This window comes from Myotis davidii, unplaced genomic scaffold, assembly GCF_000327345.1.
Source record: "Myotis davidii unplaced genomic scaffold, ASM32734v1 scaffold197, whole genome shotgun sequence".
NCBI lineage: Eukaryota > Metazoa > Chordata > Mammalia > Chiroptera > Vespertilionidae > Myotis > Myotis davidii.
The window spans coordinates 1,726,410-1,749,913 of NW_006291549.1; the positions used below are offsets into that span (position 1 = coordinate 1,726,410).

Consider the following 23,504-nt stretch of genomic DNA (forward strand, 5'->3'; position numbering starts at 1 on the left):
CCTCTGCACTTTACTTCCACACCTCCTCTGAGTCTCAGTGTGCTTTTCTCTTTCCTTCTAGTTGTAAAATTTCCACTTAGCCAGCCTTCTTGTGGTTCTGGATGATGTCCGTTTTGTCTTTTAGTTGTATTTTTGAAGTGGTTGTGTGAGGCAGCAATTTCCGGTGTTTACCTGTGCTGCCATCTTGATTTCTCCTGGTCTCCACTGTTTCTTTGGAAAATACAGTAGAATTTGAATCATTGTAATTCTATAGGTGATACATCATACTCTCTAGCTGCTTTCAATCATTTTCCCTTTTTCTTTACTTTTCACAGTTTTAATTGTGACATGTCTTGGCATGGATTTCTTTGGGTTTATCTGTTTGGGATTCTCACAGCTTCTTAAATTTCTAGGTTTGTACCTATTGTCAAGTTTTGGAAATTTTGGTCGTTGTTTCTTCAAATGCTTTTCTTAGCCCCACATTATTTTTCTCTCTATCTTCTTCACTTTTGGCTCTTACCTGGAAATAAGTGTGAGAATCCAAAATATTTGCAAATAATTACTTTTCGAGGAACTGCCAAACTGTTTTCATAGTAGTTCTGTTATGATACATTCCCACCAGTCTATCTTTGTTAATACTTGTTATTTTCTCTTTTTTTAATTTCTTCTTTCTTTCTCATAGTTATAGCCATCTTAGTGACTATCAAGTGATATTTTATTGTGGTGTTATTTGCATATTCTTTTTCTTAGACATTTGTGAATATTATTTTCCATTCTGTAGGTTTTTCTTTCTTTCTTAATAGTGGCCTTTTTTTTAAATAGTGGCCTTTTATGCATGAAAGTTTTTAATTTGGATGAAGTCCAGTTTATTTTTTCTTTTATTGCTTATGCTTTGGGCATCATATCTATATAGCCATCGCCAAGTCCAAGATTATGAAAATGTATAACCATGTTTTCTTCTGTTTGGTAGTTTTAACTCATATTTAGATCTTCAGTTTATATTTTAGTTAACCTTTTAAAATTTGGTGTAAAGTAGGGGTCCAACTTTATTCTTCTGCATGTGAATATCCAGTTTTCCCAGGTACTCTTTTTATGGCTTTGGCAAACAGTCTATAATATCACATGTAAAAGTTAATGAAATGAACTAATAAGTTGAAACTTTAAATATATCTGTCCTTAAGAAATCAGTCCACCATGTAACATCACAGGTTATTATAAGCCACATGCAAAGAAGTTCTGTGATATCAAGGATTGTACAAGTTATCAGGGAGGCAATAAATTTCAAGGCTATGTGGCAACAGGCTTTGACTTTCCAGTTACTTTATGATTCAGAATTAAGAGCAAGAAATTCACCCAGTGAGATTGAAGTCGTCAGAACTAAATTCATCTCTAAAGTATTTTTAGGGAAGAGTATAGGAAGTTTCAGAACAAGATTAGCACAAAACCTAATTCATTGCTGAGCTAGAGCCCCAAAGCCCAGAGTCCTTAATATTCCTTTCCTCTATCTGTAGAAGGCTTCAGAATATGGTGCAGATAAAGACTGATGTATAGGCTTTTAGAATTCACTCAAGATACTGTTAAAGTACTGGGGCCTGGAAGCAAGTAAATAATTTTAATTAAGTAAATAATATGTTTAAAAGGCCTTTAAACTATGGAGATTTATCATATTAGTTACATGTAACCAAATCTGTATGATCCTTTGTATTGTGTGTGCTTTCATTCACTAATTCTAGATATGCTGGGACCTGGAACTAAAATATTGAGCAAAACACATGGCTCCAGGCAGGCCTCACAGGGCTTTAGTTTATCTGACACCACAAATAATCATCAGTAAGCACAAAAATATCTATAATAATAAAAGCATAATATGCTAATTAGACAGCCAAACGACCTTCCAGACGTCCTTCTGGATGAAGCCAGGGCTGTGAGGGCCAAGGCAAGCCGCTGCGGCTGTGAGGGCCAAGCCCTTGCATGAATTTCATGCATTGGACCTCTAGTATAATTATAAACTTTGATTAAAATGACACTAAAGCTCTTCTATGCCTTTCCATGTTTGTGTTTTTCCTAATTCTTTCCATGTTTTTCTCCCTCCTTCTAGTTCCTGCCATCCCCTGTACTATAGTACACTTTGTTTGCTGTATGGATAATCAACCGAAATTGTGGGGCATATATTTTTTATTATGGTAAAATATACATAACATAAAATTTACCATTGTAACCATTTTCTGGTGTATAGTTCAGTGTTATTAAATGCACTCACATTTTTTGTACGACCATCATCAGAACCTTTTCATCTTCTCAAATTGAAGCTCTGTACCCATTAAATAACTCCCCATTCCCTTTTCGCTCATCCCTTATATCTTTCTCCTTTCTAGCTCTATGAATTTGCCTTTTCTAGGTACTTCATATAAGTCAAATCATACAATACTTTCTGTGTGTCTGGCTTATTTCATTTGTCAAAATGTCTTCAAGGTTTTTTTCATGTTTTAGCCCATATCAGAATTTTTTTTTTTCTTTTTACAGTGCAACAATTTTACGTTGTATGTATAAATCACATTTTGTTTATTCATTCATCTGTTGATAACTATTTGGGTTGTTTCCACCTTTGGGCTATTATATTTTTGTTGTATTTTCATTGTGTTTTGCTGCAGTTAACAAGATTTGGACTAAGAAAAAATATTTTGTACCTATTGGCAAATATTTCACTGGAGTAAATGGAAAACAGTATTTCAGTTTCATTTTTTATCTCTTCATATTAATATTCATGTTGATTCCTTAAGTTGTTTTCATACATTTAAGACCATATTCATGTATTTTCTAAAATAATAAAAGTTACTTTCTATAAATGTAATTCAATTTGTCTTAAAATACTTTTTTCTCTATGGAAAATTATCAATAATATTGAGTTTCAACATCTGATTTGAATGCTAAAGACCATATATAAATATCAAATTTTTATTTTGAATGATACAGGTAACTAATACAAAGTGTGTACATATTCTAAAAAACATTTCAGGCTTTAGAGTAATTTGTTTTCAGTGTAGGGCAGTTGCTTCTTAGGAGTCATAAGAAATAAATTGTACCATATATCATTAATGTAGGAATGTTATAGGCAACATTATCTTCATATGTGAAAAGACATTCAATTTGATAATATCTTAACCTCACTACTTTTAGTTCCATCCCTTGAGAGAAAAATGTCACTTTGAGATATATTCTTAGGACTTTTAAAAATAACTTGAACTAGGATTATGAATAAGGGTGTTCATTGTGGTATTTTTGTAATAGTTCAGAATTAGAAGCAATCTAAATGTCTAATAGTATGTGATATAAGTGCACTGTGGTATGTTAATACCTGGTATAATGTGATACTATGTGGCATTTAACATGAATAAATTTGATCTATATTTATTAAAATAGATATGCTTATAAAACAAAAGTTGACTTAAGAAAGTTGAATAGTAGCATATATGCTATGATATATTCCTGAAAGATATAGAACTTTTAATCATAGAACAGTACATTTTTGTGGATATACATGTATGTATGTATATACACATATACACAAAAATATAATTATATATAACTATATATATGTGTGTGTGTGTGTGTGTGTGTATACACATACTGAGTGGCCAGATTATTATGACCACCTGACGTTTGTAGGCAAATTAGCTATAATTTCGCGCTGAAGTTGCTAGAGGGACAGACAATTATATATAGGGAAGCAGGTTGTTTACCACAACAGTATTAGCTATATTCGCGCTGAAGTTGCTAGAGGGACAGACAATTATAAATAGGGAAGCAGGTTGTTTACCACAACAGTAGAAGTGATTTTTTTCTGAAGATATGGGTAAACAATGTCATTTAACAGCCTTTGAACATGGGATATATTTGAACGTGAGTGGCCAGATTATTATGACCACCCCACCAGTACTTCATTGGGCAACCTTTTGCCTACAATACTGCGCGATTCTTCTTGGCATTGACTCAACAAGATGCTAAAAGGTGATGAGAGGAATCTGACACCATGCCTGATGAATAGCACTGTCCAGTTCTGTGAGATTTGATGGTTGTGGAACCAGCTGCCTGATGGCTCTTTTAACTTCGTCCCACAAATGCTCAATTGGATTGAGATCTGGTGATTGTGGGGGCCACCGAAGCAAGGTAAAGTCACCCTCATGTTCTTGAAACTACTCCTGCACAGTATGAGCACCGTGGCATGGTGCATTGTCTTGTTGGAAGAAGCCATCTCCATTGGGATATGCCATCAACATGATAGGATGAACTTGATCAGCAATGATACTTATGTATGTTGTGCTATTCAGATGTTTATAATGATCTGGCCTCTAGCAACTGCAGCAGGAAATTATAGCTAATTTGCCTACAAATGTCAGGTGGTCATAATAATCTGGCCACTTAGTTATATAGTATTAAAACATGAAACACACACACCAAGTTAAAGATACTGATAATTTCTGGGAAGGGAAGAATGATGTAATATTGTATCGGGTAATACTATTTACAGATCATTTTATTTTTCACAAAAATGTGAAACCTTGTTCTAAACCTTGAATTAAATATGGCATAATGTTAGTGTTTTAAAATCTAGATAGTTAGTACATTAATGTCGGTTATACTGCTCTCCATACTTTTTTGAGGGTTTGAAATATTTTTTCTATTTATTTAAGTATGTACTCAATGTCCCAGTAATTATACTTATAGTTAAAAACATTGGAGCCCTAGCCGGTTTAGCTCAGTGGATAGAACATTACCTACAGACTGAAAGGTCCCGGGTTTGATTGCAGTCAAGGGTACTTGCCCAGGTTGCGGGCTCGATCCCAAGTGGGGGGTGCAGGAGGCAGCCAATCAGTAATTCTTTCTCATCATTGATGTTTCTCTCTCCCTCTTCCTTCCTTTCTGAAAGCAATAAAACATATTAAATTTTAAAAAAACACATTGAAGTGATCTTGCATAGAGGCACATATAAGGATGTTCATTATATCAATATTTATAATTATGAAAAAACTGGAAACACCCAAAATATTAGTAGATATAACTGTATAGCTAGAAGTTCTAAGAACTTCCTTTTTTACAAAGCTATTATAATTAGTAGAATATTTTAGCTTATACCATACAAAAAATTAAATCCTAAATGGACTGCTGACCTAAATGTGAAGGTTTAAATAATTTAGCTTTCTTAGGGATACATAGGAGAACATCTTTTTGACTTTATAGTAAGCCAAGGTTTCTTAAACCAATTTTAACAGGATTAAATATAAACAAAAAATTAATGAACTGGACTATATTAAAATAAAAAAAACTTATGTTCAGTGAAAGATAGTACTAAATGAATTAAAAGGCAAGTTTCAGAGTAAAAAGAGTATTTGCAGTGTATAGGTCCAGCAAAGGACTAGCATCCAGAATATATGAAGACTTCCTGTTAGCACAGGCTTAGGATATCCTTTACTGAGGCTTGCTTATCCCTACTCATTAGAATGACCCTATGGGGTTCTTTCCTGAATGCCTTTTGCTTTCAACAGAGATTCTCATCTTTAGTTCACAATTTAAATGTCTCCAGTGCTATGAACTGTTTTTCTAGTTGTTATCTGCCTGCCTTATTTAGCTTCATACTATGCATATGCAACAAAATATTAGCCATAGACTGAAAAGAATTCTTATGTAGATTTCTGTAGCTCTTTCTCTTTGTAGCTTCCTCCTCTCTGGGTACTGTACTTCACAAATTCTAGCCATTTCAACCTTCCAAAACTCTAATCTCTTTTCTTTTTAAAAATATGTTTTAATTTATGAGAGAGAGAGAGAGAGAGCGAGAGCAAGAGAAAGAGAGAGAGAGAGAGAGAGAGAGAGAGAGAGAGAGAAACGTGTGAGAGAGAAACATCAACCAGTTGTCTTCTTTATGCACCCTAACCAAGGATGGAACCACAAGCTGGTTATGTGCTCTGACCAGGGGAATTGAACCAGTGACTTTCTGTGCACAGGACAGTGATCAAACAACTGAGCCATACTGGCCAGGGCTCCAATCTCCTTTCTTTCAACTTATCATAGTGTGGCCCCTTTCTCCCTGCATCATAGTATGAAGATTGTCTCCTGGCAGAAGTATGAGCTGACATTTTAGGGTTCTCTTGTTAATGGAACCCCAATGCTTTCCCTTGGTTCTGTCTCCTTTGATGTGCTGTCCCAAAGAAATGCACAAACAGGAGTTTGCAGTATACGAAGAAAAAAAGTAGTTTAATATTGAATTGGTCAATATGGAGATGGAGAGCTAGTACTCTAACTAACCCAACTCCCCAGTGGCATGTAGAATACATGTTATATGGGCAAAAATCATGAGACAGTGGGTTGGATTTGTGTAATAGATCATTTCTTCAGGTCTTTGCCAGCATCACTCTGTCCAATTGTTACTGGGACAAATAGGAAATGCATTTCAAAGATACATGCAGAAGAGGATGAGGTATAGTGGCAAGATTTATTAGAGCAAAAACAGTGTACTGCCCCCAGGTTCCTGATGTCTCATCCATGGCCAGGTGGCTCAGCTCACTCTTGCTGCAGAAGAAGTCCAGCCTCTGGGGCTGCACCAAAACCAGGAAGGGGCCAGAAGCCAGAGCTGCCTTGCTATTAGCCTCACTTCCTATCTCTAGTAGTTAAGCCCAGTCTCTGTTCCCATCTCTCCAGCTTTCGGTACTGTGCATCCTCCTACTTGGCTGCCATACCCAGGCCCCTGTGGCTGCTATGGCGAGAAATGGAGAGTCCCTCGAGCCTTTGTTAAGCTTTGATTATATTACATTGGCCTTAGGAGAGAGTAGGTTTTCCTTCAAACTATCTAATCTCTTTCCTTTTTCTTCCCAGGCTTGTGCTGGGCCCTCCCCCTTATCTAGTCTCTTTCCTGAATCTTCTGGGGTTCTATGCCCTCATCCTATCTGACCTTTTTTTTCAGGCTAACCTCCTCCCCTTTTTGATTCCTATGTTGGCTTCTACTGTGCATGCCTCAAAGCTCTGTTTGTCATCTGACTTGTACTGCCCATAAACTTAGTGGAAGGCCTCTCCCTGCCCATCTTGACTTCTACTGTGCATATGCCCAGAAAAGGAATTTCCCCCCTGGCTGGTTCCACTCCCCCGCTCCTGGTTTGCAGGACCAGATTGGTTGTTTCCTGGGGAGATTGGAAAGCTGTTTACTCCTGCCTGCTTCTGCATACTCAGGGATTAGTCCCTTTGGCAGAGGATGTGACTGTCCCCTGGGGTGTCTGTGAAGCTGTAGCTTCCTAGTTAATCCCATTAATTAGATGTCTAGCTCCGTTCTCTTTTGTTAATACCTAGCTAGCTACCTATGCTAAATAGTCTTACGGGAAAGTGGCCAGGGGGGTTTTCCACCTTAGGGCTCAGGAACTGAGACATAATTTATGATGTTCATTCTAGCCTGCTAGAGGTCTGGACCATGTGACCCTTAGTCATGCCCGGGCCTACTCTCTTCTGCTGCCTCAGGAGTTGCTGATTATCTGGGCAAACGTCTGGGTGGGTGGGGGATAATTGCTAGAGCTAGGATTTAAAATTTCATCAGTTATAAGGATCCTCAGTTGCAGTCTTTGTTGATTTTGTATCCCGCAGAGATCATAGTTCTTTGCTGCTTATTGTCCAGCATTTAAAAATAGTCATTTCATATAATTTGTCCAGTAGGTAGTAGATTCTGAATTGTGGTCCTCAGACTCAACAGAGTAGTAGAATAATTTGAAACCTCAGATTAGTGGGTTGTTTGTAGATAGGCAGTATTCATCTGGCTCAGGAGTGCCTGGGCATTGACTCTGTCAGCCCCTCCTCCAAACACCCAGTAAGATGTGGTTTCTTGAAACTTAGTTTGACTTAAGAATAAGTGGCCCCTAGTGTTTATAAATACTTTTTATTAGAAGTAGGGATTGTGTGAGTTCTTCCTAAAAAAAGAATAAGCTGTAAGTATAAAATAAAGAAGCAAGAAATAACATTACCCAACAACTGTAGCCCTTTGTTCTGCTGGGTTAGTGATTTGAGAGCCAGGAAAACTAAATTGAGATGAGCTACATCTGCTTTTTCTTTGGGGGGCCATCTTGCTTCGGTTTGTTCCATGTTCTTAGCTAAACAAAGTAGGAACCTAATCCAAACTCAATTTGATTGTATTTTCTGTATTTCTCTTTTTTACCTCCTCTCATTTGAAAATTTTATATTTGTTTTTCATTCTTTAAGTGCTTTTTCTTGAAATTATAGCATACACCATTTATTTGACAAAGTCTGAAGTTCATAACTTCCTCTATCCTGGTACAACAATGAATGCAAAGATTTTGAAATGCTTTAACTCTGATCCTTTCCACGTTCTTATATTATTTTGTTGTTCAGAACTTCAGTTCCACCTTATTTTATCTCTACCTTCACTTCAATGTTGTTATGATTGCTTTGAATAATAATGTTTGTTTAGTTACATGTATACATTTACAAACCTATTTCATCATCATTGCCTATTTTGTTTCATTCATTGCTTTCGAGTTTTTTTTCTTAAATTATATTTTTAATAGCTCTTTCATCTATGATGCATGAATAGTAACCCTTGGAATGTGGAAAATATTACTTATTTTCCTTATAGCTTTTCTTGTTTGTGTGAAGTCTGTTGTCATTCCAAAATTCTTTAGTTGTTAATTGATTTTTGTTTGCAATTCAGTGGGTTTTAAAATTGTCTCTTTTTCAGTTTCACTGTTTCTAAGTGTCATTAGTTTTATTTATTCTGTTTGCATTTTTTTATATTTTCTTCATCTGTTTATTCATACTTTTACTCAGTTCTCAATTTTTAGTTATAATATTTTCAAATATTGTCTCCCTATCCCCAGATCTTCTCAGATATCTCAGAAATTAGGTGTTTTCTGGACTTCTCATTCCAACATACTTTATATTGTTACTGTTTTTCTCTTCTTTGTTTCTTTGTGTGGTCTTTGATTTTACCAGTTTTCGTTAGCTTTATCTCTGTGCTATTTAACTCATCCACTGAGTTTTAAATTTCAATTGTGTTGTTATTATTAATAAATTTACTTTATTTAGCATTTCTATATATACAGGTATGTAGATTTATTTTTTTATTTGTCTTCTTTTGTTCCATAAATCCCTGTTCTTTTTAATATGCTTGTCACCTCTTTTTCTTTTTTTCAACATTTTAAAAACTCTAATATAAATAATAAGTCATTTCTAATTGCTCTATTATATCTATTCTCTTGTGTGTTTGCCGATTTTAGCAGTGGTGATATGTAGACTGTCATTCATGGCTTTGAAGTTATTTATATGTTTATTCTTATCTGTAAACTTGACTTGTTTGAGAATTTTTGTGGTGGTGTTTCTTCTATCCTTTCTTTAAGTTGTGTAAGCCTGTCTGTATTAGATGATTGTGAACTCTCCAGTGTACATTGGCCATAAACCTGTTTTTACATTATTATTGATTTGTCAGGTCTCTGCAAATATATATATGACCCAAATTTGAGACTTAAGATTCTGATCTCATATAGTTCACTCTGTCCTGCCCTCATACTGGAACAGGAAGCCTCTTTTCAATAGCACTCTAACCAGACAAGCTCTGGTATTCAGGATTTTATTCAGCAATATTTTGTCTCCCAGCTTTCTACAGTTAGCCAATGTTTATCTATCAGTCATGAAGGGCCTTGTGCATAAGCTTCCATTCCCACTGAGGTCTCAAGGTCTGAGGCCTCCATGGGCAGTACTTGATCCAGCTCTCTCATAATGGAACGTCAATTCCACTTTACTGGTAAGGGTTCTTTATCTTGGCATTTAGAGATTTACTATCTTTGCTTTAAGAGGCATAAATTAACATTTTTATAATGTTATACATAGCATATTGAGTGTTGGAAGTGGTCAGATAACTCAGTATATGATTTTTAAAAATCATATAGTCTATTTTTTAAGTATTTAACATTTTTAAAAATTTCAGGTCCTCATTAAATACTATTTTAATTGTTAAGATTTGTTAATGTTAATATATTTTTGCTTTTATTTTACTTCAGTTTAGTTCATATATTTTTAAATAGCCTGCTGCCTTTGTTTGTTACATTATTCACTTAAATAATTACTTATGTTAATTTTCATAGGATGAATCTTCAGGAAGAATTGGATAAACTTAAAGTGCAAATGTCTATTGACAAAGCAACAATACAAGAATTGAATACATGGGTAGCAGAGAAAAAAGAAGGTAAATTTTTTGTGAGAATAAATACTTAATGTAGGCATTTTAAAATTTCTAGTTTGTGATGTTTTATTTTCAATTTCGTCTAAGATTCTTACATTTTCCCCCTTTTCCCATGGTTTTACTGGTTGGTATCTCATTAACATCACTTCTCATTAGAAAATGAAATAGAACACCTAAAAGTCAGTAAGCTTTTAATTTATTAAAAGTTCAAGTAAGATGTTTTATAAGGAGAAAACATAATTTGTTTTTATTAGTCATTGATAAAGTTCTATTTTATGTCTTGTTTAAAGTTTTATAGATAATACAGTTACTCTACTCAATATCATTATTTTTGTTTGACATACTTTTTTTTGGAAATTGTTTAGTTCTTATTATTGTCTAGAATCAAAATTTTAGAGTTGGAATGAAACTGGGGTATCTGCAATTCTGCAACCAGCCTTCCTAATAGCCTAAATGTGTTTTGTAAGAAGGAATGTATCCTTTCCGATGCAAATTTATTCCTTTGTTAAAATCAAGATAAGGATATTTACTAAAGACTTCAATCCATGTTTTAGTACCTTATTAGAAAAAAAGTAAATAAGGTTGATTTTACAAAATTTCTTCTTATTTAAGCTTGTTACAGCTTAATTGTTACCAGTATATGTTTTAGGATTGACAATGTGTACTCACTAATTTATACTTAATAATTAAATTTTCATGTACCATTTATCAGGCTATTGCACCAATTATTGTTGTTCCAATTGCTCTCACCAGTGACTTGTCAGGCTCAATATTTGAACCCCATTATTTTACACCATTGATTTATATCATGTTTCAAGCTTACTTTTTTACTGATTACTGAAAACATTGGTTTTCCCCTGTTTTACCTTCTACTTTTCTTTCCTGTATCTTTTCAGTCTTCTACTAGAACTTATTTATGTTTTTTCCCTTTAACTATTGGTGTTCTCTAATACTTTAACTTTGACTTACTTCCTAAAAATAATACCTCTGTTGTTTTTGGAAAAATTACACATTTTTTTAAAAAAATTATACATATTTAAAAGCATTCAAGCAATGAGAAAGTATAAAAAGAAAAAAGACAAAGAAAAAAACTAATTCACAAACACTTAAAAATCAGAATTTCAGTATTAAATAACTTAGAGGCCCAGTACACAAATTTGGGCATGGGTGGGGTCCGGCCCACCACCCTGATGGGGACCCAGATCAGGCTGGTTAGCTGCTGCAGTGCACATCATAGCCATTAGTCATTCTGGTCGTTCTGGTTGTTCTGCCGTTCTGGTCACTGGGTTTTAGATATAGAGATTATCAAATCAAAAAATCTCTTCATACTAATATAGAAATAAGTTTAGATAGAGAAAATTACATAAAATGAATCATAATATATGCTCTTTTTAAGAAAAGATATCTGCATATATTTTATTTTGGATCAATCAAATAAAAGCAAACATAAAAGTAAAGGAACTGTTGTTGAACTTTAGATAAATGTTTGAAAAACATGTAAAAATAATAATTAAAATGTAATAAAACACTTGAATATGGAAAATACATTATTTAAAACTAGAGGCCTAGTGCACAGATTCGTGCACTGGTGAGGTCCCTCAGCCTGGCCTGCACTCTCTTGCAATCCGGGACCCCTCAGGGGATGTCAGACTGCCTGTTTTGGCCTGATCCCCGCAGGCCAGGCCAAATGTTACTTCAAATGAAATGGATTAAATGTTCCAATCAAGAGACACGCAGGGACTGAATGGATAATATAAAAAGACCCTTACATATGCTGTCTGCAAGAGACTCATTTCAGATCAAAAGACACACACAGATTGAAAGGAATTGGAAAAATATATTTCATGGGTTTCTGCTAACTCTGGGCAGTTAGTAACAGTATTGAATTGAATTAAAATGTAGGATATTGCAATACATTTCTTTAACATTTCTTGCAATACCAGTTTGGTAGTGATCAACTCCTTTAGCTATTTTTTGTCTGGGAAGCTCTTTAATCTGTCCTTCAATTCAAAATTATGGCCTTGTTGGATAGAGTAGTCTTGGTTTTAGGTGCTTGCTTTTTATCACTTTGAATATTTCATGCCAATTTCTTCTGGCCTGCAAAGTTTCTACTGATAATTTATCAGACAGTCTTATGGGAGTTCCCTTGTAGGTAACTAACATTTTTTTCTCTTGCTGTTTTTAAGATTCTCTCTTTATCTTTAACCTTTGACATTTTAATTACAATGTGCTTTTGTGTGGGATCATCTTTTATAGGATTCTCTGAGCTTCTTGAATTTATATGTCTATTTCTTTCACCAGGCTAGGGAAGTTTTCCATCATTATTTTTTCAAATAGGCTTTCAATCCCTTGGTCTCTCTTTTCTCTTCTGGTACCCCCTGGTGTGAATGTTAGTACACTTGAAGTTGTCCCAGCAGGTACTGTCCTCATTTTTTTGGATTCTTCTTTTCTTTTGCTGGCCTGAGTGGATGTTTTTTGCTTCCTTACTTCCATATCACAGATTTGATTTTCTGCTTCATCTACTATTGATTCTCGGTAATGTATTCTTCATTTCATTTATTGTATTCTTGATTTGTGATGGTTCTTTTTTATGTTTTCTATGTTCATTTTATGTTTTCTATCTTTTTGTTGAAGTTCTTACTTAGTTTCTCTATACTTCCACTAAGTTTATTAAAGTATCTTTGTAACCAGTGATTTGAATTCTGCATCTGGTAGATTGCCTGTCTCTATTTTATTTAGTTCTTTGTCTGGAATTTTGTCCTGTTCTTTTTTCTTTTTTCTTTTTTTAATATATTTTATTGATTTTTTACTGAGAGGAAGGGAAGAGGGATAGAGAGTTAGAAACATCAATGAGCGAGAAACATCGATCAGCTGCCTCCTGCACACCCCCTACTGGGGATGTGCCCGCAACCAAGGTACATGCCCTTGACTGGAATCGAACCTGGAACCCTTCAGTCCGCAGGCCGATGCTCTATCCACTGAGCCAAACCGGTTAGGGCAGCCTGTTCTTTATTTGGGACATGCTTCTTTGTCTCCTCTCTTTGGCTGCCTCCCTGTATTTGTTGCTATGTACTGAGTAGAGCTGTTATGTCTCCCAGCCTTGGTAGAGTGGCCTTATGTAGTAGGTGTTCTGAAGGGCCTCCTTGGTAACCTGAGCTGAGTGTTCCAGTTGTGCCCCTTGTGTGGGCTGTGTACATCTTCCTTTTGTAGTTAGCCTTGATTGCTGTTGACACATCAATGGGAGGGATTTACCCCAATCTGATGGACTATGAGGACACTCTTGACTACAGTGGAGGAGCTGCTTTGCAGGGGTCAACTCCACACCGTAGGACTCGCTTCAGTGGGGTTCTGGTGCCTGATGAGTTTGCCCCTTGAGTGTGTCGCTTGTGGAAGTAGTTGTGGAAGTACTTTGATGTGATCTGAAACTAATCACCAGGTTCACTAGCTCTGAGGCCTTTAAGGAGGTGCAGGTAAATGTCAGCTGCCACTGGTGCCCTGCCCAGGACCAGCCAGCATGAGCTACAGAGCTATCTGCAGAGGGCTGCTACTTGGGCTAAGCTTGCAAAGACCAACCTATAAATCAAAGATGGTTGCCACTAATGCTGCTCCTTGACCACTTAGCATGAGGTATGGGGCATGTCAAGGCCAGATGTTGCTTGTTTGGGGCTTGTGAACCTTTCAGAAATTTTAGGACAGATGCAGCATGAGCCAAGACAGGCCATTGATATGGAAAAGCCACTGGAAACAGGCTGGGTGGGCCTGGCATGAAGGTTGGGGAGGAGACAGGTATTCAGGAAATCACCAGGGCAGAGCAAACAATGTTAGCCTGGTTGTTAGAAACTCAGATATAGTGCTCTTTAGCCAGCTCTGTGGGTGGAGGGCTTAGAGAAGAACAATCGCCTCTGCCAGCACTTCTGTCTGGGAGAAAGCTGCCCCTTCAGCTGTGGCCCCAAAGCCAGACAGCTCAGTTCCTGGAACTCAGTATATCCCTGGTACCTTTCGAGCTGCTGCCCCAGCGCAGGAGCTCAGAGCAGTGAGTCCCAGTATGTGTGTACGTGGGCGCTTTAGGAGCAAGTCCTTGCACTCAGCCACAGTCCCCACTGATTTCACAGCCAGAGGTTGTGGGGACTTCTCTTCCTGGCACTGGAACCCTGGTGTTAGGGGTTTGGTGTGGGCTCTGACCCCTTGCTCCTCAGGAGAACCTCTGCAGCTGAGATATCCCTCCTCATTTTAATCACCACACAGGGTGTGGGACCAGCCCATTCTGAGTCTCTGAGCCCCTCCTATGAGTCTCGATGTAGCTTTTTCTTTATATATTTAGTTTAGGACTTCTGTGTAGCTAGATTGAGGCAGTTCTGAATGATGGTTGGTCTGTAGTTTAGTTGTAATTTTGATGTGGTTGTAGGAGGATGCAAGTAACACATTTACCACCATCTTGACCAGATCAATTTAAATTAATTTTTAATGTAATCCAAAAGAATTAAGAGAAAAGAAAAAAGAACACATAGAAGCTAGAATAAAATAAATTTAAACAACTCTGAGTAAGCAAATCTAAAAGTTAAAAACAAAGAAAGTGGAGCAAGATGCATCTCCTTAAAAATTCTTTTCAATCAGAATGTGTTTTTATAGTAGTAGTAATAAAAGGAAAACATATAGACTGAAATTTTAAAAATAAGCCTCCAGTAAGGTGAAAGAATTGAAGTATATATGTCTAACTATTCCTCTTTGTTCATTTTCCAAATCATGAGATCCTTGACAGGAAAAAGAATAAAGGGGCAAAGTGTTGGTTTCTTGCTTTTCTCCATGCCTTGGGTTTAGCTACTTGAGTATTCTTTATAAAACCTATGAATGTGAGAAATAAACTTTTTAGCAGACAACAATAAGTGAACATGGTCAACCAGACCACTAGTGGGCTTGCTCATACCCAGGAGCACATAGGAGCAACCAAATTTATTTTTAAGTCCATCATCAGCCTTGATTTTAATGGAGTTATTTAATCATTGTTAGTACGCTATGCTCTTTGAGTATGGAACTATTTTATTTATATTCTTGAGAGTAAATATCACACTTAGAACTCTAGCAGATATTTAAATGACTAGAACAGATGAATAGTATTTGCATATTATTTTTATATTCCTGAAAGAGTATTGTAAATGAATTCAGCACCATGGTGTTAGGGGACTAGAAAAAGAAACTTGGGAACTAATAGATTATTATCAAGGTAAAGGTACATATTCCCCAGATGGAAAATTCTACCTATTCTAGCTTTTATTTTCCTTAGGATAGTGTTCTATTTATTTCATAAGTACAGAAGTTTTAATTGGATATGTCATGTTTCAAAGACAAAAGAAATGCCTAATTCACTCTAACAAACTTGTTAGTCACTGTTTATACCAAGAGGATTTCTACTCTATAGAGAATAATATTGTTTTCTTTTTCCTTTGTTGATAAATCAAAGTTTTACACTGACCTGCAGCAGCCATGCAGACTTTAAAGCAAAATCATTTCAGTCTAACACAGATATGTATATCCTTTTAGTTTTATGTATTCTTTTTCTGTCCCCTTTTTTATTCTTTTTGAAATATTTCATCCTTCTAAAAATAGTTCAGTAAGAAAATATTAGTTAAATTTGTTATAGTCATTTATCAGATAACAAAAATTTATTTATAGGTTTTAATGCATTTCAATTTTAATAATATTAACTGAAGTTTTATGATTTTTATTAAAGTTACCATGTTACTTATGTATTTTTGTTGATTGAAATGGTTTCACAGTCAAATGCATGGTGAGTATAGGAATGATTTCTAGAAATAACTTAATCGATTACCTGGATTTTTATTTGTTACAAAGTCATAGTTTTTCTGTAAATGTGATATTTATAATTTACTCTGCCCAATGCATGATCTTTTACTTGGAAAAAAGGGGGTGATAGAGCATGTTACAGTTTTAGTATACCCTAATTCTGTTACTATTTGCTTTGTTCAGCAATCACTCTGATCCTCCTGGCAGGGAACAAGATCCAGAGAACAAAACAGTAGTGACTTGTGTAGATAAAAAGACCATGGATTCCGCTTTTAAGGCAAAGGGGGAATAGTCTACAATAGAATGAAAATAGGAATAAAAGTACAGCATTGTTAACCTGCAGATCTGTTGTACCTTTGAAAATCTTATACTGCAAAAAAAAAAAAATTGACACTAGAAAGATACATAATTATGTTACTGAAAATCTTAAGATCAGCATTTATTTATTGGCCATATACTTGACAATAAACTAGACTATTCCTAATTGAAAAACTGTAGAACTCTTTTCCTTAAAATTACAGGACAGTGTTTTAGTAGTGAATAAGGTGCCATAATGTATTATTTATTCTCTACCAGAACAACTCTTTAGACATGGTGAAGATGATGGGGTCAAGAAGAGTACTCCAGAGAAGAATGGGAAAGAAATGTCGGAGCTGACATTACAGAAGGTAGACTAATCTTTAAGATATTGAACTGAGCAAGTTAAATCTGAATTTTAACATAAAGGATTATATTTTAAAATGTGGGTGCATGAACTTAAACCTTGTGTGAATCCTTAATTTAAATTCATAATTCAAAATTATTGACTTGCCAAAATGGGGTAAAAAAAATCAATGTTAGTGAAATAAATGTGTAAACACTTATGCTTCTGTTGACATAGATTAAAAATATTTGTGAAGGTGAAATGAGAATGAAAACAATAGAAATTTTAAAAATTTTCACTATGTGTTTATTAGTTATAACTGAGCAGTTTTACTTTAAAATGGGACTATGAGACTCTGTTATTCACTTCAGCAAGCATAGAGACTTACAATAATTGTACTAAAAATATGAGACACTTAGCTTCAGCACAGTAAAATGATAATATATTTATAAACTTGGAAATATAATGACTCAGCTCATTTTGGATGAAAATTTATATCCATATCATTTAGTATAGTTATTCCTATTTTAGTAGAACCATCTGTGTAAATAAACCCTGTAGTTACTTTACATAGTACCTATCATTAATAGTAAAATGTTATTTAAACATCTTAACATTTATCTTTACAGTTTTACACTTAATGTATATGTTTGTGTATAAATACATTTTTATCAAGTTAAATTAAGTGGGATTGGTTGCATTTTAGCAGTTTTATTATTGTTACAAAGAAAATGTTCTTTAGATAGGTTTATTCTTCTAACTGATTGTCACTTAGCTACATAATACTTAGGTAAAACTGACATCAACAAAAATATTAATGTGGCTACCTACATTTCTTACATCTGTGAATTGACTTGTAGGAAACTTAGTAATTTACAGCAGATGATGGATTTATTATATTGTACTTCTAATACTTGCCATATGATGAGGTAATAAAGGCTGTAATTTCACTATTACTGAATGACCATTACCAGGTTAACATAATAATAAAGAACAGGACGTGCTCACATTTATTTAACTTAAGGTAAAATGAATAATTGAAATAATGTATACACTACCAGTTAGAATGCTATACACTTTATCCTAGCTTACCTTCTTTCTTTCAAAAAAATATTTTTTGTTTTCCAGGTTTTGTATAATTTTTATCTCTATGGATATATAATATTATGCTACTATTTACTGCTTTGGGGTAGAAACCCTAAAGAAATCCATAATTTCATTCCAACTGTTATAAATAACTACTAATGTTGTGGATTCAGAAATCTATTTAAGTACTAAAATGCCAACAGGAATTATTTTCATTGGACCATATGTCAAATTAACATATGAATTTGTCACTTTTTTCTATATTAACCTAATGCAATTGTCTAAGTCATGATTTATCCCCTTTTAGTTGAGTTACCTTATTTTAAAAGGATGTACTTTGTAGGTGGTCTCAAATTATTTCAGACTGAAATCAATTAAAGCCCAACAAACTCAGGAAGTGTTTTTGTTTGTTTGTTTTGTTTTTCTTTTAACTCCCTCTTTTCTTCTTAGAGATTCAGATAGAAAAAACCTGCTTCAGGAAGGGATCCCTAGCATAATCACTTGAGCATATTCACTTTAGCACATATGAATTATGATAGTCAGGAGGGAACCATGCAAATACCTGTTCACTAAATTTCCCTGTCCCATTTTTTCTGAGTGCCTATCAATAATTTTTTTGTCATTATCTCAGCTACCTATGAGTTTGCCTATTTCTCCTTTGAAATATCAAGCTCTTCCCCTTTCTCCTTTGTCCAAAATGACACATATACCTCATTTTGCCACAGTCTTCATAATTTTCACATATGAGTTCCGCATGCACATGTATTAAAATTTTATTTTCTCCTGTTGATATGTGTCTGTTAGTTTGATTATTAGCCCAGCTAGAAGCACTTAGAAAGTGGGAGGAAAATTATTTCTTAATGCCCCACAATCCATATGAAACTTATTCAAAATGGATTTAAAAGATTGTAACAACATGAAAACAATATTTGTGCACAATAGAAATGAAACTATAACTAGATTATTTTAAAATAATATATTAACATCACACACTGTTATGGAATGAAATGTGCCTCTACCCGCCCGACCCCCCACATCTTTATGTCAAAGTCCTAATTCCTAGTATCTCAGAATATGACTGAATTTGGAGATGGGGGTCTTCAATGAGTTAAGTCAAAAGGAGATTATTAGGATTTAAACTACCCAGTCTGTAGTACTTTGTCATGGCACTCCTAGTAAGTATGTAATACATACACATTACAAAGTGATGCGTTTTATTTGTTTTGAAAGGAGCCATCTTTTTGGTAAATTTTAAAAAATTTTCAGTATTGGAGGAAAAGTATGGAGTTGGTTGATTTATAGCACACAAACCAAATGCCTTTAACAATTCCTCAGACTTCCATTCTCAAAAATTATTGAAATTTTGCTTTTCCATTTTTGGAGGTCTTAAAATAAGTTGAAGAACAATTTTTGAGAGTATACCTTGAATAACATAAGCATGCTATGGACTTTCCCCTTCAAAGTCTTTGGTAGTAGTTTCTTGTGTTTTGTTATTTGGCCTCCATTTTAAACGTAAATGCAAATAAATTTGGCCAGTTCTTGTGATTAGACATTGAGAATCAACACACTTTAAATATAATAGACTTTGACAGACATTTTCCCATCAGTATATAAAATTTTTATGAGTTGTACTCACACTTAAATGGATTTTAGTTAAAAGAAAAAAATCATGCTAATCTTCAGAATTGCAACCTCAAATTTAATGTTTATTTGTTACATTATATTTTAATCAAAAGTATAAAGTTTATTTAATGCCTAATTCAGCAATATTCGGTATAAATAATTTTATTTCAGCTCAAGTAATTTTCTAAAATAACTGTAAGAATGAATAATTGAGATAATGACAATGATGATGATGTGATAAACTATAAAACTTACTGTCTGGCAAAAATTGTGGTATATGGTCATACAATAACTAGTGGCCCAATTCACAAATTTGCACACCAGTAGGGTCCCTGACTCCAGTTCTTTGTTCATTTTCCATATATAGGGTGGGACAAAAGCATGGAAAATAATACAATAGTTAATAATAATATAAGAATACACTCTGTTTCACATACAACTATAAACTGTATAGTTGACCCACCCCATATATATGTAACTCTTCTTCCCCTATATGGTTTGTATAACAGTGGGAGAGGCAAAAATCCTGAATTTGAAATCCAGATTAAACTAGGAAATATTTACCTTTATGTGGTACTTCACTTTTCAGAGCCTCCATTTCCTCTTCTGGGAAGATAATTGTTGGTTCTCTTTATCTCACATGGGGAGATAATCAGAAGAGGTCTTTTATAAATGATAAAAATTTACTTTCCAAACAATAGTGATTGTTTTTCAAGATTTAAATTGAAATCAATTCCTCATTGGAACTCATTGCTTAGAATTAATTCCTTTGTTTTTACTCAAACTTATGGCACTTAGATCCTATCCTTTATTAGCTTTATTTATGCAAGTGTCTTTCCAAATAGGTTTTGAAATTTTTTGTCAGGATGTTGTCATTTTTGTGTCCTTCAATGAACACTGTCTATTGAAATAAATGAAAAAATTTGATTCATATGCAGCCTTTAAATAATCATACTTTAAAGTTGCAGGCTTTTTTTTGGTAAAATGTTCTTTTATGTGTAAACTAAGGACCTTAGACTATGAAAATTATATTTTTATAATTTAGCAATAAGCATCTTTCATAATTATTTCATAAATAGGCCATCAGTTTTTCATATGATTGTTAAATATTAAAGAATGTTATTTTATTAATAAAGTTTCTCTATGTGCCTGTTTTGTATAAATTGTTTTGTTCTGAAAAAAATTTTATTCACAATGAGTAGATTATATTGCTAAAGCACTTAGGATCTCAGAAAACTCAGCTAAGTTTATTAGCACACATTTTTGTGTCACTTTGTATAAAATTGTAACTTCTTTTACCATCTGTCCTTTGTATTACTACATTTTAGACTGTATTACATTTTAGAATGTACCTGAGAAATTAAGTAGTTTGGATTTATATTGTCCTTGTCCTTAATGTAATTTTATTTACTTAACTAAGACATGGTAATAAAATATAATAGATTATGGGTTTTGACTTTGAAACGAATAAATTAAACTCTTCTGTTTAGGTCATTGAGTTGGAAAATCGGCTAAAATCTTTTGAGAAAAGGTCAAGAAAATTAAAAGAAGGGAATAAAAAATTAATAAAAGAAAATGATTTCCTGAAATCCCTCTTAAAACAGCAGCAAGAAGAGGCAGAGACCAGAGAAAAAGAGCTAGAACAACTACAAAAAGGGAGTAAAGATGCAGTAAAAAACAAAGCTGAACTTCAAGTAAAAATCAGTGAGCTCAAGAGAGAAGTCACTTCCCTAAGGAGACAAGTGGCAGAAACTAATGTGTTGAAAAATAAAAAAGAAGAGCCGATGAATTCAATGGAGAAATTGCAGCACTCAGTAGACGAAGCTAAATCTGAGATGGACACCACAGAAGTAGGATCTGGGCAGTCTGATTGTAAAACAACCACTACCAAGGTTAAATTTAAAGCCGCCAAGAAGAAGTGCTCTGTGGGTCGTTACCACACTGTTCTCAATCACTCCATCAAGGTTATGAGCAATGTGTTTGAGAACCTCAGCAAGGACAAGGACTGGGAGGATGTGAGTGAAAGCAGGTAAGACTCTCATTAACTTAGCTCTGTGGTGGGGACTCTGTGCATATGTAAAGCACCAGCAAATGGAGATTGAATTTAAACTACTGTCGATTTGGTATTCAGAAAAAATACTGTCAGATCCTTTGAAATATCTTGGGAGGTCTTGTTCTGAGCTTATTGACTAAAATTTGCATGCAAAATTAGCCACAACTGCATGAGTATTTGAATAGGTGCCAGGAAACCCAAAAGAAGGCAATGCTTGATTTCTTCCAGTGATGCTATTTTCATGCAGTCATGAGGCTTGAAATTGACAGTTTGGCAGGTTGATTTAATTTGCTGGCCCTTTGCATATTCACACTGACAGCTAAGGATTCCCAGGCAGGCCTACTAAGTCGGTTTAGTTATCTTGTGACATGCCAACCTGGGAGGAGAAACATTTTCCCCCTTAATTTAGTTAGATAAATTTTGAATGACCCATTTCAGCTTGTTACCAGATGTCTACAAGCTGTTTAACATCCTTTAAATTAAGAACCATCTTCACTAATTATTTCATGTATGTATTATGCAAAGTCATTGTACTAACTTTAATTGAGTGATGGTTAAAATTTAGTTCTTTAAAGTTATAGCTCTGCAGATTCCTAGTCTTAAATTATACAACTCCTAGTGAGTAGCAACAGGAGAATACTAAAAATCTATAATATTTTCCCTTATCTTTGGCTATACATTCATATGTGCACTTGAAGCACATCAGTAACCACAAAGATAAATGGATAATAGACACCTCTTTGAGACTTACATAGAAGTTAATGTTGTCAGAATTGTTAATAGACAAATTAAACAATTTTCTATAATTCTGATTCCAGATGAAGTGGGGTCCTCTTCCCCACTGGGTGTTGCTGGGGGTGAAGTTCTTATGATATCCAGAGAAAAAGAATTTTCTGAAATTCATATGGGAGAATGAGTGATTTTTAATTAATTAATTCCATGGGCTTCTAAAGTCCCATTTCCCTTCCTTTGTCCAGTCATAGAAGTATAGCTGGGGTTTCAGTTAAGCTAAAATCAAAGCCAGCATCCAGAGTTTCCTTCCCAGTTTAGCATCAGACCAGTTGCAATCCGTTGGTCCATTATGTATGGGGTCCATATGGCCGTCGGTGAATGGAAGGAAGCAGGAACAAAAGAGCCCCTTAAGGCCAAAGTCATACAAGGCCCAAGTGTGACTGAGAGCAGGCACCTTCCCTGGTCATCCCAGCTTTACTGGGCATGTGTCAGTCATCCCTTTGTTGGACCCCTGCAGAATGTAAAGTTGTAGCTTCTGATGAAACTGTCTGAATGACATGTTTGTAATATCTGGCCTTCCCTTTGCTCCTTTCTTGTTATTAATAACTAGCTAATTACAATGGTTCAATTTTGTCTTGTTTTATAATGGCATATATTTCCTTTTATTTTCCTAAGTATTTTTTTTAAAATCCTGAATACTGGTATGTTTTAGATTTAGGATTGGGGGAAGGGAGGATACAAAAAATATAACTTTATTTCTACCTTATAAGTTCTTCTATCTGGGCTAACAATCAAATTAATATAGACAGGTTAAAAGGAGAAAATATCCAAGATTTATTACTATGGTTGTACACGCGGGGCATATCATAAGATATAAGACCTAAAAGGCATTGAACAAGTGAAGCTTATGTGCTATTTTGGACAAAGGAGAAGTGGGGCAGGAGTCTGTGATTCCAAGGAAGTAGGTGATTAACAGGAATGAGAAAGAACAAACATATGGTCAGCAAATTCTTGCTGGGCCATCCAGAAATAGTGGGACACAGAAGGAAACAGACTTTGCTAGATTTCTTCCTGTCTCTCACATATGTGGTAATTCATATGTTCTAAGGTGAATATGCTAAGGTGAATATGCTAAGATTCTCTTCCTGAAGCAGGTTTTTCTATCTGAATTCCTTTAGGCATAACGGTGGAGGATCACAGGTTCTTTCTGAATCTTGTTTCTTAACAACCAGCTTAAAATCAATATCACAAAAGTCACATTTAGGGATGACAAAACTTTGGTCCCCTCAGGATGTCTCTAGGTAGTTTTCTTAAGCATAGACATAGAACTGAAACTTATCTTAAAATGTAGTTCTCAA

General features: G+C 34.6%; 1 protein-coding gene across 7 annotated transcripts in view; it reads left to right on the forward strand.

Moving 5' to 3' along the window:
• The window catches only part of CNTLN (centlein), a 268,476-nt gene that overhangs the window by 168,877 nt on the left and 76,095 nt on the right, over window positions 1–23,504 (forward strand). For all 7 annotated transcript variants that reach the window (XR_001514051.1, XM_015564722.1, XM_015564724.1 and 4 more), the window contains 3 exons: window positions 10,110–10,210; window positions 16,586–16,677; window positions 20,852–21,390. Coding sequence is in view for 6 of the 7 variants with exons in the window: in XM_015564722.1 (XP_015420208.1) it covers window positions 10,110–10,210; window positions 16,586–16,677; window positions 20,852–21,390 (732 nt within the window). In the remaining variant the exon portion in view is untranslated. The remainder of the gene's footprint in view (window positions 1–10,109; window positions 10,211–16,585; window positions 16,678–20,851; window positions 21,391–23,504) is intronic.